Genomic DNA, 17,679 nt, shown 5'->3' with positions numbered 1-17,679 from the left:
ATTTTCCAGTTAAAACATAGGTTTTGGGATATACTTGCTGTATAAGACTACCCCCCTTCTGAGGCAACACCATTTAAAAACATCAGATTTTTTAATTGAAATGGTTATGACTTACCGGTACTTAAAATCCTTCAAAATCCTCATGTTCATCCTCTGACATCATAAGTTCATGAATGACATCTTGTGATACATTTGTAAGACAGTCATCATATGGATCAAATTCCAAATCAGATGGTTACCGCTGGATGTGCGGTAATACGGTAGCTTCGGCTACATACAGTATATATACAGCCTGCTGGATGTGCGGTAATACGGTAGCTTCAGCTACATACACTATACATTATATATACAGCCCGCTGGATGTGCAGTAATGTACATACAGTATACCACGCTGAGCCAAGCTGACTCAAAACAAATGTCCCTATGAAAGATTAATCTGTCAGCCCGCTGGATGTGCAGAATATACAGTATACTGAGCCAAGCGGTTTCAAAACGTACCGGTACATCCCTACGGTAATCAGACCGCTGGATGCGTAGCTGGATGCACGGTAGCTGAGGCTACATACAGTATACGCTGGGCCAATCACAGCGAGCGATGTATTCTACTAATGAATACAAAGCCTGCTCGGATTGGCTGAGGTTGTGACATCATCAGCCCACCTCTCTGACTCATTCAATCCGAGCAGGCTTTGTATTCATTAGTAGAATACATCACTCGCCGTGATTGGCCCAGTGTATACTGTGTGTAGCCTCAGCTACCGTACATACACGCATCCAGCGGGCTGATTACAGTAGGGACGTACCGGTACGTTTTGAAGCCGCTTGGCTCAGTGCAGTATACTGTATATACCACACATCCAGTGGGCTGACAGATTAATCTGTCATAGGGACATTTGTTTTGAGCCAGCTTGGCTCAGCACGGTATACTATATGTACAGTATTACCACACATCCAGCCAGCTTCACCCAAAAAAATTCAAGGTTCACATTTTATACCCCGCGTATAAGACGACCCCCAATTTTTGGGGTATATTTTTAAGTATAAAAGTAGTCTTATACGCCAGAAAATACTGTACCTTTTGAAGAGATTAGGAGATTGGAGCACCTCATGGCCCTTCAAGGACCTAAAATACATGTATTCAGTTGTACACAGGAGCCATGGAATCTGTCCTGTCTGGGCTCCAAGCCTTCATACATTACCTTTCTTTGACCTACCTTAGAATATCCATAGCCTACATTTCTGGAAGGTATATCTCTAATACTATCTTAATGTAAAGACCCTTTCTTGATTGTTTGAATTCCAATCCAAGTTGGTATCTGATTTATCACATCATACCCACTCTGATTTTTAACTGTAATAATAATAATCCATGTCTTGTGTACTTTTTAAGTTCTAACAAACCTTTTACTTCTGTAGTTCTGCATGTCTCTTGGGTACAAACTAGTTTTCCTTGATCTATCCTTCCACCCTGGAAGAACGTTTACATCATTTTAAAATACAACTGTATGCTGTACTAGTTTTCTAGTTGCTCATTTTCAATTTTTTTCTATTGCAAACTATGCAATGTATTCCGACTTTCTGTCTGTAGCAATTGCACATTTAATATTGTTCTTTTTGTGTTATCTACTGTACTTTCTTGTTACAATACAATTATGGTAAAATATTCCACCATTTTCTTGCTGAGCATACAGAATTCCGTTCTTTATAATTTCTTCCTGTTCACAAATATATGCTTGCCCTATGCTCAAAATAATACAATAACTTTTTTGAGCATATTCAGGCATTTTTGGCTTGAAAGACCTAATTGGAGTGCCTGTAAACCCACTTTTGCACCTGAAGAGATCCTGTACATGAGAATTGCTATGCTTCCCTTGCTCAGCCCAGGAAACAGACGCATGAAGTTTGATGCTCGTGAAAAACGCTTGCACAAAGCTTGCAGAGTGCCTGACACAAAACGATTTAAAAGTGACCAGGAATATGCTCTGCTGGGGTGTGAATGCATGTTTGCCTGAAGATATACATGCTTACTCTTCGATAGGAACCTTTCTGGATTAAATCGGTGGTGTTCCAATGTTATGTCTTTTTCACATCGTACATTGACGATCAAATTCAGATATAGGGGCTCATTCACACTAACACATTTTTAGCATTGTTCCTCTACATAGGAACCACATTAAATGTGCTATCTAGTTTCTGGAACTCCAGGGCTTCCACCAGCATTAATTTTGCATGGAGACCTTTGAATGGTTTATGTACTGAACCTAACCATTTCACAGTTTAAACGAAAGTTTATGACAGTTGGGCAAAGTATGAACCAAAAGTTTTTAGTAACAGCCATAGGGCCTGTGTTGACTGGTCTTGGACTGTGTTGTTGGCAGTGGTCTGACAACAGTTTGAGATGCTTCTGAAATAGCTCAGAATTCATTGACAGATGCATTTGACCTGCAGTTGACCTCCTTCTGACATGAATTTTACATGTTTCAAGCTGGTTTTGCATTACCATAGAATTATATGGGATTGTAAAGGCCGTTAGGGTGCCAAAGGGAAATGAAACACAAGTGGGGGAGTCATATGTTTTCCACTGATAAACAGGTTGCCCCTGCTCATAGCTATACCTGAGCCTTTACCAGTTAATGGAGTTGGAAAAATCGAATTGTGGAATGACTGGAGTATTGCAAACCAATGACTATCTTTTTACAGTAGTGGTCATGTCATTTGTGACTGATGGGAATGGAAGGAAATTGAAAGTAGAAAGGAAGGGGTATGGTCAGTCATTCACCCCTTGTTGGGCTGAGGCTTACCAGTGGTGTACAGATTTGTGCAGCAAACCAATCTAGAGTGGAAGGTAAAAAAAGTATTATAATTAACTTTTACTGGACTATGTGAATAGCCAGTAAGTCCACTTTCACTATGTCCTGACTTATTTTTCAACCATGCTAATTAAAATTTCAGCCATAAGAATTTCTGAATCCCATTAGGTGCACATAGTGCCGAGAGCAATGACTACAAGATACTGCCTTTGTAATGCATTCTTCTGTGCAGAGATATACATCATAGAAAGTAATTTAAAATATTTAACTTTAATTGCCATCTGTATTGTGTAATGAAAAAACAATGTAAAGATTTCTTTGCGGCATCGTAGCGGAAATAAGCTCTTATTTAACATCACCCCTTCAGGACTTTTGCCACACCTGGCCAATGGGTGGTTGGTATCTCTGCCAGATTCCTGACAGGTTGGTGTGCGCGTGTGTACACACACACACACACACACACACACACCTCTGACCATTCGCTTATTACTTTGATCTGTAAAAGGCTATAGATATAGTAGCAGAGCACCTGGTACAGTAACAGTTATTCTTCAATAATGATTGACCCATCGCAATTGTTGCGGTTCAGAAGTGGTAACTTGTATAATGCTGTAGAGCAGATGTAGAGATCTAGATTTGGTGCCTGGGATATGAGCATAACAGTCCTGTACTGGCAAAGGAGAAAAGGAATGAAGTGGGAGAAACAAAATTAAAAATTATCAACTTGCAAGGTACAGACGTAAGAAGAACCTGACCATTTGTAATGCTAAAATAATAAAAAAAAAAATACAAATTATTATGGCCTTTTTAGTTTAAATACACTAAATGCTGTTTTTCTCCAGTATGTGTAAAGAACAGATTCACTATGAGTAGATTATACGAACCAGTGGGTTGTACAAGAGCCTACATTTCAACTCTACCCAGTCAGGTGGGCCCTTGCAGCGCACAAATGGCCATACTAACTTTAATAGCAGATTGCGTACATCCAGCTGTACTGCTATAAATGTTTTATGAAATGCATAGTAGATGCTACAGCCCTCATGCATTTTCGAAGCTAATATGGTCGATTTTGTGGTTTTATACTGAGTTTTGAAATATTGTGTGTCATTGGAACTTCACCCTTATCAATATAGTAATATTACTATTTTATAGGATTTATATAGCGCCAACATTTTGCTCAGCACTTTACAATATAACGGGAGACAATACAGCAACAATACAGTTCAATACAAGAGGGTTAGGAGGGCCCTGCTCCTTGGAGCTTACAATCTAGGAATATCGCTTTTTTTCTTTTTTTTTTTTGTATAGTACATTTCGGCCCTTTTCAAACGGATGCACTTTTGCCATTCTTTTCCAGGGTTACAAAAGCACATGAAAACTATTCCCCATTAAATCCTTTGTAACTGTTCACACTGCAGATGCACTATACTACGAAAAGTCCTGCATGCTGCATCTTTTGGTGCAATTTTTCAGAAGCACATCAGAAAGGCACCTTTCATTTTAGGTCAGTGGGGACACATCAAAAACGCATCAAAAGCGGATCAGTGTGAAAGGGCTTCTAAGCTGCATCAAAAGTTCATTAGTGTGAAAAGGGTCCTTCAATATCCACATTAGTCCCTACCCATGTACCTTACCTTTTTATATGCCTTCAAGAATCACAACAGCCCTGGACATGAATCTGGTGAACACAGCAATGTTTTGGGAAGACTTTGTCTACATTTGTTTATCAGCACCCTTATTGGCTTTTTGTATCTTTGTTCTCATACATCTACTGCTGACAAGTGCAGTGTTTTTAACAAAGGTTTCCCACAACTACCTGTTGGCTGTCAGTGAAATTGCAGCAATTAGTTTCTCAGTGTCACGTTTTTGGTGGACAAGTACAGATGAAAGCTTCTCACATAGCTCTTTAGAAGTGGCACGGCCTTGTTCTCATGTAATCCTTTGCCCTGATTCACCATCCTCCCACTGCTGTAGTATGTGGAATGTAGCTATACTGGTCTGTCAGTGACTGGGTGTTTAATGGCTGCAGGGACTAGTGTTGCTAGATCTTCTGTTTAGATACTGTTCATTTCTAGTTCACAAAGTGATGTCTGTAATGTCAATGATCCTGTCACTTGTCAGTAGTGCTCTGTGTGCTCTAATTACATGATATATCCTTGTTCTGGCTTCCTACTTCAGTCTGTGCCTCATTCTTTGCCCCTATCACTGCCTTTGTGTTATATTTTAATTAACTACACGCTAGGGTTCATAAAGTTTACTTCCTTTTGAAGTTTTATTGATCTTTGCTAAATACCATTTCCATTTGAAATGTCCCCACACATGACAGTCCTTTATATAAGTATAGAAAAGCTGTAAACTTTTTTTTGTGGCATCCCCAAGTTGCTAATTGCCAAGGCCATGTGAAAACTTTTTTAGTCTGAACAATAATTGCTATCTGCTGTTAGACAGTATGCTGTCCATAGTCTACTTTACTCTATCTTTACTATTGGTCCACATCCTGTAGTGGAGGGGATGTGTACTAATAAATTCTTTCCCAGGTTATATGGTAATTGCGTATTACATGCTCACTCATTTCAAACTACGCATATAATCAATTACTTTGGATAATGGCTCATTGCATTCAGCACTATAGCCTGTTTCATTATTGTTTCTCTTTTAGATTTTCCTTTTTCTTGGCTGTAGCTGGGGTTTCTACAGTATTATTTTTTCAGTAAAAATACTGTTCACGTTTAAAATTAGTTAATTCTCTTCCTTACAAATTATACTGCTGAATGTGAAAGATTACATATGAAATAGTTCAGCTGCCTTCGAACTTTTGTGATTGGAATATTAAAGTAGAACTTTAGGTTTGGAAAATTAACTTCATGCTGGCCCCTTTTTTGCAGGTATAGCTATGTAAAACATTTACAAAAAAGTGCCTATACTGTTTAAAATCCAGTAATATATAATCTCACCCTGCTCTGCACATACTCAGTTGCTCTCTATTCTCAGCACTGTGCCAAAAAAAAGGGCCACTAGAGGCTAATCTGCTGAGAGCCTAAAGATTTACTGCTGCTCAGGGGCTCTGGGCTTCAGCCTCCAGCAAGAAGAAACCGGAACAATGCTGGAGGTAACTTACAGCACACACTAATTTGGGTAGCATAATTATTAAAGTGGAACATGTTACGTTCCTTGCTAAAGGCCATTATTTTTTTTATCGAGTTGTTAAGGGTAAAGGTCTGTTTATGTCAGTAATTGGCCACAATCTCTAGCGTAATGTCAGAACTTTCTGCCTATGACTGACTGTATACCTAATGTCTACTACCTCTTATTAACCAGAAACACCTCCCAGATTTTAGATTTGTTTTGTCACTAGTGGACAAACTTTGTGTATCCCTACCCAATTGCAATTGTGATCACATCAGGGGCCATTATGATCAGTCTTTAGGACTGGAGAGAGCAAATAAAGTGGGGCTTGGCTCAAAACCCAGGGAAGTCACACCCCTTGTAACAAACTAAATCAAAGTGGGCCACTGAAGAGGGATCATGGCTGATAAATTGTAATAGCATGCATCCTGTTATTGGCTATTAGGCAGAACATTTACATTTTGCATGGTGGCATTGGATGACCGGTTCATTAGTTTTATTGGAATAAGGTGAGTCACCGTGTAAGAAATTTTACATTTGTTTAAAAAAAATGGCTTTTTCATGTCCTCTTTGAAATTTGGGGAACAGTAGAGGTGGTGAAACTGCTCCCAACTACTGCCCAGTTAGGAGCTCTCGCTCTGTCGTTAATTTATGTCCCTGGGTTATCACAGAATTACACCCATTTCTCGAGCACACACCCTGATGTTTATTATACATAGTTGAATATAGAGGGATGTTGATGATGTTTATAATTACATTTTAGCTGTATGAGTCAAAGGATTGGCACTAGGGGAGAGACCTTGAATGAACAATGACAGCCGTTTAAACTCTGCTGTGCCCACTCTTGCAAAATATGGATATTACACATGATTGTGATGGGAATTTTATACCAACTCCTAGCATGATTTACAATATGTCTTTCAGTCCTAATGATCAACATGCCTAAATTAAGTTTACTGGCATAGAATAAAAAATGAATGCAGAAATCCTTCTTTTACTTTGCGAGCTATTATTATCTTTTGGCCAATGGTGGCCAAAAATGGTTAAGATATTGGTGAGTTATAATACTTTTTGTGTGGTGCAAATGATAAAAATGATTATGCAGTCTGATCATGCATGACAAAAAATGGTTGTGGCAAGAGACTTTCTTTTTCATATAAAATAATCAGGACATGTCTGACATATGTACATTGGACAAAAGGTAGAATTGTACAGGGTATGGTTGTATGATCCCTAGCTCTTATTTTCTTCCACTGTATGTGTTTGGGAAGGTCTGCCGTAAAATATCTTGCTAATCAATATCAATGGCAAATTCAACCATGCTAACCGCATGTAAGTTTTCAGTCTTTCAAATGGATACATTCCCAGTCTTTACAATCTGATCACTTAACTCTTTTGCTTAGACAGCCCATAGATTAGTCAATTCTTTTCGTTCAACCAGGGTCTAACGAAAAGAAAAACTGACTTGATTCCTCCTCCACACTTGATTCCCCTTCCACACACTCAATGTGGATGGGGGAATCTTCCCCACTGAGCTATTTTATTCTAACAGCCGGGAGACTTTTACAGAGCTGATCGAGCGGGGAAAATCCAACAACATCTGTAGATCGACTTCTGTATAACCTCTCTGCCCATGGGTCAAAATTCAACTGATCTCTGCTGAACTGGCAAAAATGTAATCCGTTAATGGCCATCTTTATAATCTACAATATGACTAGATATAAAAAGCTATTCAAGTCTCCTTTACATCTTGGTTGAACCTAGTTTACTCATGTCTGTGTTGGTAAATTCTTAAAAATATAACACTTTTAAAACAGGACAAAAATGTTCTTATACTGTAAAATAAAAAAACTAAATTAATCATTTTTAAGATTAAGGTAAAATGTTCATATCTACAAGTTTTATTTACTTTTTGAAAAGCAATGTATTTATTATGTGCATTCTTGCAGACAAGGAACTCCAGAGAGAGAAGGAAAAGCTGGAAATGGAAATGTCGTCTTTCCGTTCTATGAATGAGGATCAAAGAAGACATATTGAGATTAGAGACCAGGCTCTAAACAATGCACAGGCCAAGGTGGTGAAACTAGAGGAAGAAGTACGTTTTATTGTTTCTACAGACTTGGATACCTCATTTTAAGTTGTCCTTGTATCTTACCAGCGATAATTGCGTTGGTAAATAATGCATGTTGTAGTCTGTAGTATATGTGTTTTTGTTGTTTAAAATTGTGTAGACATTTACTCAGTGTGATTCATCCAGACATAGATCTTTGGGCCAAGGATGATTCAATAATGTGGTGTCAGCCCTAAACAGTTCAGTGATGCTTTTTAATTTGGTAAAAGTTCCACTCTCCTCTTTCTGAGGCTGGTGGGTGGATGACAATGCCACGGCAGCCTTGAGCAGGTTGGTCGGCAGCGGATGGAAATCGCAAGTATAGTGGATTCAGTGCTGTTATCAGTCCTTCCACAGTCCATCATTTTAATCATTGCTTAGAATGGTTTTCCCTGCAAAATGTGTGTGGATTATAGTGCTGCCTTTTTAAGAGATTTCAAATGTATTTAAATGTGGAGGTAAGAACAGACAAAACCTCACTAGTAGTTGTTCTTTCATCATCCAATAAGTAGACTGGAGACTGTGATGTGAAAGGGGAAGTGGCAGGGTTGCAGTTTCTAATACTTTTGTCCCCCTCTAAGACTGTATTGTGGCATAGTAGGGTTTATTTACTAAATGTGGAAAGTGCAAAATCAGGCTCACTTCTGCATAGAAACAAATGAGCTTCCAGGTTTTATTGCCAAAGCCGAATTGAACAAGTGGAGGTTAGAAGCTGATTTTGCCCTCTCCAGCTTTAGTAAATAAACCCTAGTGTGTGAGTCACAAGACTTGCTGAATACAGCTGAGAATGTTTAATTATTTGACTGGCATTCTGTGTTAAGTGTTGATTTGGCTACCAGAGCACAAGTTATACAATCCTGCTTCTTCTCATCCTACACATTCCTGGACAATTCTGCCACTTTGTGTTACTTGAAGCAGTACAATGCTTTTCATACGCCCAGCTCCCGTCTCCTAATGAAGCTCAATCTCAATTTGAATTAACGTCTTCAGTAGTCATTGGATATTTAGAAACAACCAAGGTTGAGGCTGATTTGAAAGGGAGGGTTGGAGAGGTTCATAATTACTCGACTGGGAGTCTGGGCAATGTCTAGGACATAGGAATTTTCAAGAGTTGAAAATGTAGCATTTTTATTTTCTTGCTCTATGGTCTGGAAAACATCAAACCTGTTGGAACATTCCATATTGAGACGAAAGCTACTGATCAGAAAACTGAAACCATGCTTACTCTGGTGTATACCTTTTAGCCATCCTACTTATACTACAATAAGCAATATGTTGACTAAATTAAATTAATTTGATGATCACGTAATGCAGAAGAAAGAAGCTTGAATTGTGATTAACGCAACCTTTTTATAAAGACTGTATTTTAAAATGTTTATCAGTTCGTTTAAAGGTACTGATGGCATCAGAACCAGGCAAAACACTTTAAGTATTTTATTGGAGCGACTATGGCGCAAAACCAAATCCCAACAAGCCTTCACCCGCTATAAATCTGCCTTCCGCACCTACACCTCCTCCCTCCATGCTGCCAAACAGGCCTACTTCTTGACCCTCATCAAGGCCCTCTCCTCCAATCCTCGCCGACTCTTCTCTGCCTTCAACTCTCTACTCTCTCCACCCCCACCTCCACCCAGCACCTCACTCACTGCCCTTGAGATTGCCAATCACTTCAAAAACAAAATTGACACAATTCGCAAGGACATTGCCGCAACTCACACACCCTCTCAACCCGTCCCCTCTCACACAGCTACCCCCTTATCCCCCCTCCCCCTCGACATAACCCGCAGGGACTTCGTCGCTGCTCAAACTCTCTCCAACCCCCTTCACCCTCACTCAGCTACCCCCTCTCCCACGGCCCCACCACTGCTCTGACCTCCTCTTCCACCCCACCCTACATCCCTCATACTGAAGCTCCCCCAACACTCCACACCTTTGACCTTACTACCATCGAGGAAGTCTCCAAGATCCTCTCTGATGCCCGCCTCACCACCTGCCCCCTCGACCCTATCCCCTCACAACTCCTACGACCTTCCTCCTCCTCCATCCTACGCTCCCTCACCCACATCTTCAATCTCTCCCTCTCCTCAGGCACTTTCCCCTCCCCTCTGAAACATGCACACATCACCCCCATACTTAAAAAGCCCTCCCTGGACCCCAATGACCCGAACAACCTCAGACCCATCTCCCTGCTCCCATTTACATCTAAACTCCTCGAGCGCCTAGTCTACACCCGCCTATGCTCTCACCTCAACGACAACAACCTCCTCGATCCCCTACAGTCCGGCTTTCGTCCCCTACACTCCACCGAAACTGCCTTACTCAAACTCTCCAACGACCTGCTAACCGCCAAAGCTAATGGCCATTATTCAGTGCTCCTACTCCTTGACCTCTCTGCGGCCTTCGACACAGTCGACCACCCCCTCCTCCTCAAAATACTACACTCCCTCGGCCTCAGAGATTCTGCTCTCTCCTGGCTCTCATCCTACCTGTCACAACGCTCCTTCAGCGTTACCTATAATGCTACCACCTCCCCCTCACTCCCCCTCTCTGTTGGGGTCCCTCAAGGCTCTGTCCTCGGACCCCTTCTCTTCTCCATCTATACCTCCTCCCTTGGCCAACTCATACACTCTCACGGCTTCAACTACCACCTCTATGCCGACGACACACAAATCTATCTCTCAACCCCCCACCTCACCCCCTTGGTCTCAGCCCGAGTCACACACCTACTGAGCGACATATCAGACTGGATGTCGCTCCACTTCCTTAAATTGAACCTCTCCAAAACCGAGTTTCTTGTCTTCCCCCCAGCCCGGACACCACCCCCCATTGATTTCTCCATCACATCCAACAACGCTACCATCAAACCCGCCCTGCAGGCCAGAGTACTGGGTGTCATTCTGGACTCCAACCTATCCTTCCAGCCCCAAGTCCAATCTTTAACAAACTCGTGCAGACTCCACCTCCGCAACATCGCCAAAATCCGCACGTTCCTAACCCCAGAAACCACTAAACAGCTCATCCACTCCCTCATCATATCACGACTCGACTACTGCAACTCCCTCCTCACTGGCCTGCCTCGCCGCTGGCTATCCCCGCTTCAGTCGATCCTGAATACGGCTGCCAGACTCATTCACCTTTCCAACCGCTCCGTCTCCGCCACCCCCCTCTGCCAATCCCTCCACTGGCTTCCGATTGCGCAACGGATCAAATTCAAAATCCTAACTCTGACGTACAAAGCTTTCCACCATACTGCCCCATACTACATCTCTGACCTAATATCCAAGTACCGCCCAGCACGCACACTCCGCTCCTCACAAGACCTCCTTCTCTCTAGTTCCCTGGTCTCCTCCTCCCATGCCCGCCTCCAGGACTTCTCCAGGGTGTCACCCATCCTCTGGAACTCCCTGCCCCAACCCATCAGATTATCACCTACTCTCCTCTCCTTTAGGCGCACCCTGAAAACCCATCTCTTCAGGGAAGCCTACCCCACCCCCTGCTAACTTGCCGACCTCCTCCACTCTTCCTACCACTCCATCCCCCACAGCTATCTCCTCATGTGCCACCATCCCCTCCCTCCTAGATTGTAAGCTCGAAAGAGCAGGGCCCTCGATCCCCTCATGTTTTGCATTGTATTGGTATTGTTCTGTCACATGTTCTGTCTCCCTTTGTAATGTACAGCGCTGAGCGAACTATTGGCGCTTTATAAATACTGTATAATAATAATAATAATAATAATAATAATTGAGCCATCCTGTTGAGCTCATTGAGCCATTCTCCTGAACACCATAACATAGGAAGCTTTCCGTGGACCTGGAGTGTTGCAAAAAGTAATAGACCCCAAAATCAATAATAAAACATGTCTTTCATTGTGATAAAGTGTGTTTTGCCATAATAATAATTGGTGATATACACTAAAGCAGTTTATGTTTAACGTACCTTTTTTATTAGTTTTCAGAAAGAATATAAAAGCTACAAACCGTAAACAACTTGTATTAGGTTTTAAAATACAAGTAGGCCCATTAGTCACCAATAGCAAGCATACATAATCCAATAAACTAGTGGTCTTCAAACTGTGGCCCGAGGGAGCATATAAGCATTTAAACCCTGCAGGGGGGGGAAGGGGCAAGGGTTTTTCCTCCCAGAGTTCAGCTTTAACTCTTTGTTCCAATTTGGGTAAGCCAGGATATTCAAACTGTAAAACTCTATTCACACTTGTGTGACTCCAGTCACAAGATTTTCACTGAGACTTTGATGCGACTTTACACTCTCTGGATCAAAGTCGCATCAAAGTAGTGCAGGCACATTTGAGTCACACTGGTTTGAACAGGTGCCATTGAAAAGAATGGGCTGTGACTTTCATGCAACTTTGATGTCCCCCCTCCCCCCCCCGGGAGAAAAGTGATTACTGCTAGCAGCTATAATAGATGATAGCAATAAGCGCATGTAAAATCAGACAGGCTGGTTTGACCCAAGTTGATCAATCGATCAACTTGGATATATTCAGCTGGCCCATACATGGTTCGAATCTTGGCCAGTCCCTGCTGAACCAGCCGGGATTCGAACAGTCTGTGGCCGGCTTTAGGGCTAGTCCACACTACATGCGTTTCAGTTGCTAAAGTTCAAAAATGCAGAAAGTAGGTCATCAATGTCATAGTTTACATCATCAATGCTTGCCGTTTCAGTGTGTTCAGATTTCAGAACAAAAGTAGAACATGCTGCATTTTTTCTGCACAGAACTGTACTGGAATGCAGTAAAATGCATAAAAAACACACTGGAACACACATGTCCCTATTTAAATTGAAGAAAGAAAGAGAAAGAGGGGGAAAAAATTAACTGAAATGTATGAAAAAAAACTCACAGGAACGCATTAAAAACCCATAAATAAATTCTGAAGTGCCCTCTGCACACTGGTATATACACCCTTTGAAGCAGACTCTGCAATAAATAGGGATATTTAGTTCACACATATTGCAAAACCCATAAAGAACGCACGGAACACGTCCAAAACGCTCATGCAGAAATGCATCTGGATTGCGGTTTTTATAGTGTGAATCAGCCCTTAGAGTACTACTCTGGGTAATAGGTAGTCATTTTACCCAAGTAACACACTCATTCATGATTTTGACTGGCCTTCCCTTAAAATAAGTGAGAAATACAAGGGTTAAGGGATACCTAGAGAGGGCCATTGCAGTATGCTCAATATGTCTTTTGTTTTTCTCTGCTTGATGACAGATATGACTTTTTGATGGACTGGTATTGCTTGCCCGCCTTATACCATAAGAGGTATCCTGAGCAGCCAGTATAAACACAGGGGATTCCTCTCATAGTTCTGTCAAGTGCCGTCTAAAAGAGACTTATCTTGGCAAGGACCTGGGATATACTGAATTCTTTGCATACTAGAACTGTACCATAAAAGGTGCAGAAATATCATATAAGTATACAGTACAAGTGCCAGTTTTACACGTTCTGCTCTTGGGTTAGCTCTGTCAGTGTGCATATAGGAGGGGATTCCTGTTTGCAAAGCATAACTTTACAGTATACTTCAGTAACTTTTATTGAGTTTAGCAAAAAATTCTATAGTATACCTGCATGGTTGAAAGGATCATATCAAGGAAACAGTCATATACAGTACTTTCTGACAATCTTCCTTTTGAATTATTTAAAAAAAAAAAAAGCCAGAAATGTGTGAGCATTATTCAAGTACAGTTTTGTGTGTACAGCTGATAGTGGTTTGGGGATTGTATTGTTTTCAGTGTTAAACGAGTCATTAACCACCTTCCGTCCGCCATATAGTAATAAGACGGGCGCAAGGTGGTTCTCTCGTTCTGGGAGGACGTCATATGACGTCCTCCCATTCTCACTGCGCATGCACGGCTCAGGGAGCGTGCAGTGCGGTGATCGGGGCGGGACACAGCGAATCACCGATCACGGAAAGAGCCGAAGATGTCGGCTTGGTCATGTGATCAGCTGTGTCCAATCACAGCTGATCACATGTAAAGAGGGAAGTGCCGGTTATCGGCATTTCTCTCCTCTCGAGGCTGTCACGCTGACAGCTTTCCGCGGAGGGGACATGTGCCCTGATGATCAGTGTAGCCCCAGCAGTGCCACCTGTTAGTGCTCATCAGTGCCTCGTGCCAGTGCCCAATCAGTGCCACATATCAGTGCCTACCAGTGCACATCAATCCCACATATCAGTGCCCATCTGAGCTGCCTTTCAGTGTCACCTATCAGTGCTGCCAGTCAGTGCCACCTTTAAGTGCCATTCAGTGCTGCCTATCAGTGCCATGTATCAGTGCTGCCTTTCAGTGCCCATCAGTGATGCCTGTCAATGCCCATCAGTGCCACCTACCAGTGTCCATCAGTGCAGCCTATCCGTGCCCATCACTGCAGCCTCATTAGCGCACATCAGTGAAAGAGAAAAATCACTTATTTTCAAAATGTTATAACAAGGTACCTTCAGTAAGGGAAACCAGAAGAGAAGCCTTGCAGTTTCACAGCTGGTTTCCTACTGCGCATGTGCTTTGTGAATGGTTCCTCGGTCTACTGGGATCTGTGAAGTGACCCAGAAGAGTGCAGGGAAGGAGTGGGGACTGAACTTCCATCTCAGGTCACCATAGAGCATCTTACTGGAAGTGGCAGCGGGTACCTGTCAAAACCAGGTACCTGCTCTCCCCCCCAAAAAGTGCCAAATGTGATAGTGGAGGGGGGAGGAGGCAAACACGCAGAATGTTCCCTTTTGGATGAAATTCTGCTTTAAGTTCTGCCCAGACATACATCAGATCTCTGTGCTTAAAGTCTAGTGTTTTGGTGAGAACAATAGACTTGGGTAAACTTTTCAAATCCTCATTGGCTATAGACAGACAGACAGACATATACTCACACTCTCTCTCTTCCTCCCTTCCCTTGCTTTCTCACCCTCACTCACCCTACCTCTCTTTGTATATCTCCTGTTGTGAATAAGAATATCAATCGTACACAGGAGACCTTTTCATTGCTGCTGCCAGTAGGCATAGAAGGGTTAAGGAAATTGACTCTCAGCAATTTAAAATGCAACCAAACTGGTATTACGCTGCCTTACCTCCCTTAGACACAGGCATGAACAGGTCTCCTAAACTATGGAGGCATGTGCTTGGAATATTATCTGAGAAGTTTATAACATAATTGAGACTTGTTAGGAAATCAATACTATAAGACTTAAGTTATTAACCAGTAAATGGTGTTGAAACAGGAGAAATACAAAACAAGATATGAGTGCATGGTACATGTACAAAAGTATTGTAATAATGTTTCCCCAGAGAATGAGTTTATCAGTTGGCCATATATGTGGGTATGTGACTGTTTTACAAAGGACAGTAAACCCCCAATCAATTCCCTGTTTAGTCCTTGGCTGTCAGGTTGTTGTAGCGGTAAAGATGTAAGTTACATGCTTTCTTTTTCCTTGCAGTTGAAGAAGAAGCAAGTTTATGTAGATAAAGTAGAGAAGATGCAGCAGGCTTTGGCCCAGCTCCAGGCGGCTTGTGAGAAAAGAGAACAACTGGAACACAGACTACGCACCAGGCTTGAAAGGGAACTGGAATCTCTACGGATGCAGCAGGTAATCCTGGCAACATTCAGCAAACGTTAACACATAAATCAAGGTGTTGATCATTGACCCTCACTCCAGCTTGGAAATGTCAGTGCCAGGAGATTGCCAGCTCTAGGAATGGGATAAGATCACATGCTGTACCCACAAAGGTAGTGAGGTGCAGCGTAAGGTGAATATCATGAGTGGGGAAAGGGGGTGAGAGCTCTATCAAACAAACTTGTCATTTTTCCCATATAAGTTTAGTTTCAGATGGTTCTACACAGTGCAATAGCCACAAATCTCTCTTCGTTCTCTTCTAGCCAAATTCCCATGCTTGATCCGAAAGGCATATATTTGTATGTCATCTGAAAAAACATTGTTTGCAATGAAAGCCATTCTCATCAATGTGGTGAAATTCCGCTCCAATTATAAAAAGGGTCCTGTGCGAGTTTAGTGCAACTTTTTTCTCCAGCTATACCATATCCCCTCAGAAATTACAGTAATTTGCATTTACATTGCAGCTGTCACAACAGAAATCGCACTGTGAAATTGCATCCTATTCGCACTGCATCAGTGTGAACCTAGCCTTAAACCTCACCCCCTAGAGAGTCTACATGGTCTATCCTGTGGTAAGAAACTACAGTTCCACCTAGAAGCCCTACAAGAGTTTTTTTCTGAATTTCATAATATTTTAGTGCAGGTGATTTTAGTAAAATACATTAGTAAAACTAAGGGCATATTTGGAAAGGGTGGTGGGGGCTTAGATCCACTGTTTTTATTGCTGTCTGTGTCTCCATATGGAGATTTACGATCTGAAATTCATGATCACAAATGCCACCTGGAACAAAATTATTATTATTATACAGGACTTGTATAGCGCCGACAGTTTGCTCAGCGCTTTACAATATGAAGGTAGACAGTACAGTAACAATACAGTTCAGTACAATACAGTTCAATACAAGAGGGATTAGAGGGCCCTGCTCCTTGGAGCTTACAATCTAGGAGGAGTAAATACAAAATTTTGAGTTGCAGAAAAAAGACAGGGGAAAAGGGGAAATCATTCAATAGGGACACCTGTCTCTGTGACAGCTGTCTAGGAGGGGATTTCCTTCATATTGGAAAGTTATCCTCTCACTTCCTGCTGAATCTACAGGACAGGAAGTAAAGGGAAATCTCCCTAATGAGACACAGATGGCAAAACATGACAGCAGTTTTAACATTCTGCTACTCTATTCAGAATGGGGGAAAAAAGGTTTTGGTTATAGATTTGCTTTAAGCAAAATTAGATGCTCATTAATTCTCTTCTAGAGTAGCCTTTCTCAACTAGTGTTCCTCCACAACAGGGGTAGACAGTTCATTTTTCCAAAGGGCCACATGTGAAACTGGGACTGTTTGTGGGGGCTGAACCTATAGGCTAAACTTAATTCTGTCAGCTAGAAAGGTCCATAGGTATGTGAACATATAGGAAGCAAACACCTGGCGCTAGCAATAATAGCTCCCAACTGCTCATGAAATAGTGTGCATGCTCACAATTATTAGAAACAATAGTGAAGAAATGTTTTCTGCTGCCCACAATGTTGGTTTAGGTCAGGCTGGAAAAAGCATTGAGGGAGCTGACAGGCACAGGGATTAATTAACTGATCTGCTGTTCTGAGTGCTGATGTGTAACTGACAGGCTCAGATAGATAATGGGCAGTGCTTGCAAGCACTGTAAGGAGAGAGCCTAAGATCTGTACAGCAGGGATTTCTGAAGATCCCATGCACAGCTTCTGGGGTTTGTTTCACGCAAACTCGGTTCTAGCGCTATCAGGAAGAATTATATCTAAAGCTGCTGGTGCTGAAGATAATATTTTGATCGATATTCACTGGGACTAATTTACTGAAAGAAAATAGACTGTGCAATTCACAATTGCAGATGCACTCAGTTTCCCCAGCGCTTCATGTATGTGGTGAAACTCTGCTGATTTCCTCATCCAATCAGTTTCAAGCAAAAGCAATTTTTGTTGTTTTGCTTTTTTTTTTTTTTTCCTTGCATCTGATTGAGTATTCTTTAAACTCTAGGGAAAAT

General features: G+C 41.8%; 1 protein-coding gene across 1 annotated transcript in view; it reads left to right on the top strand.

The window, feature by feature from the left end:
- The window catches only part of AMOT (angiomotin), a 113,099-nt gene that overhangs the window by 59,973 nt on the left and 35,447 nt on the right, over window positions 1-17,679 (top strand). The window contains exons 7-8 of the mRNA XM_089652495.1: window positions 7,886-8,031; window positions 15,492-15,641. Of these exons, the coding sequence (XP_089508621.1) occupies window positions 7,886-8,031; window positions 15,492-15,641 (296 nt within the window). The remainder of the gene's footprint in view (window positions 1-7,885; window positions 8,032-15,491; window positions 15,642-17,679) is intronic.

Source organism: Staurois parvus, unplaced genomic scaffold (assembly GCF_062004578.1).
Source record: "Staurois parvus isolate SC_StPar_1 unplaced genomic scaffold, SC_StPar_1.0 ptg000684l, whole genome shotgun sequence".
NCBI classification, from domain to species: Eukaryota; Metazoa; Chordata; class Amphibia; order Anura; family Ranidae; genus Staurois; species Staurois parvus.
This window is presented reverse-complemented; position numbering and strand designations above follow the sequence as displayed.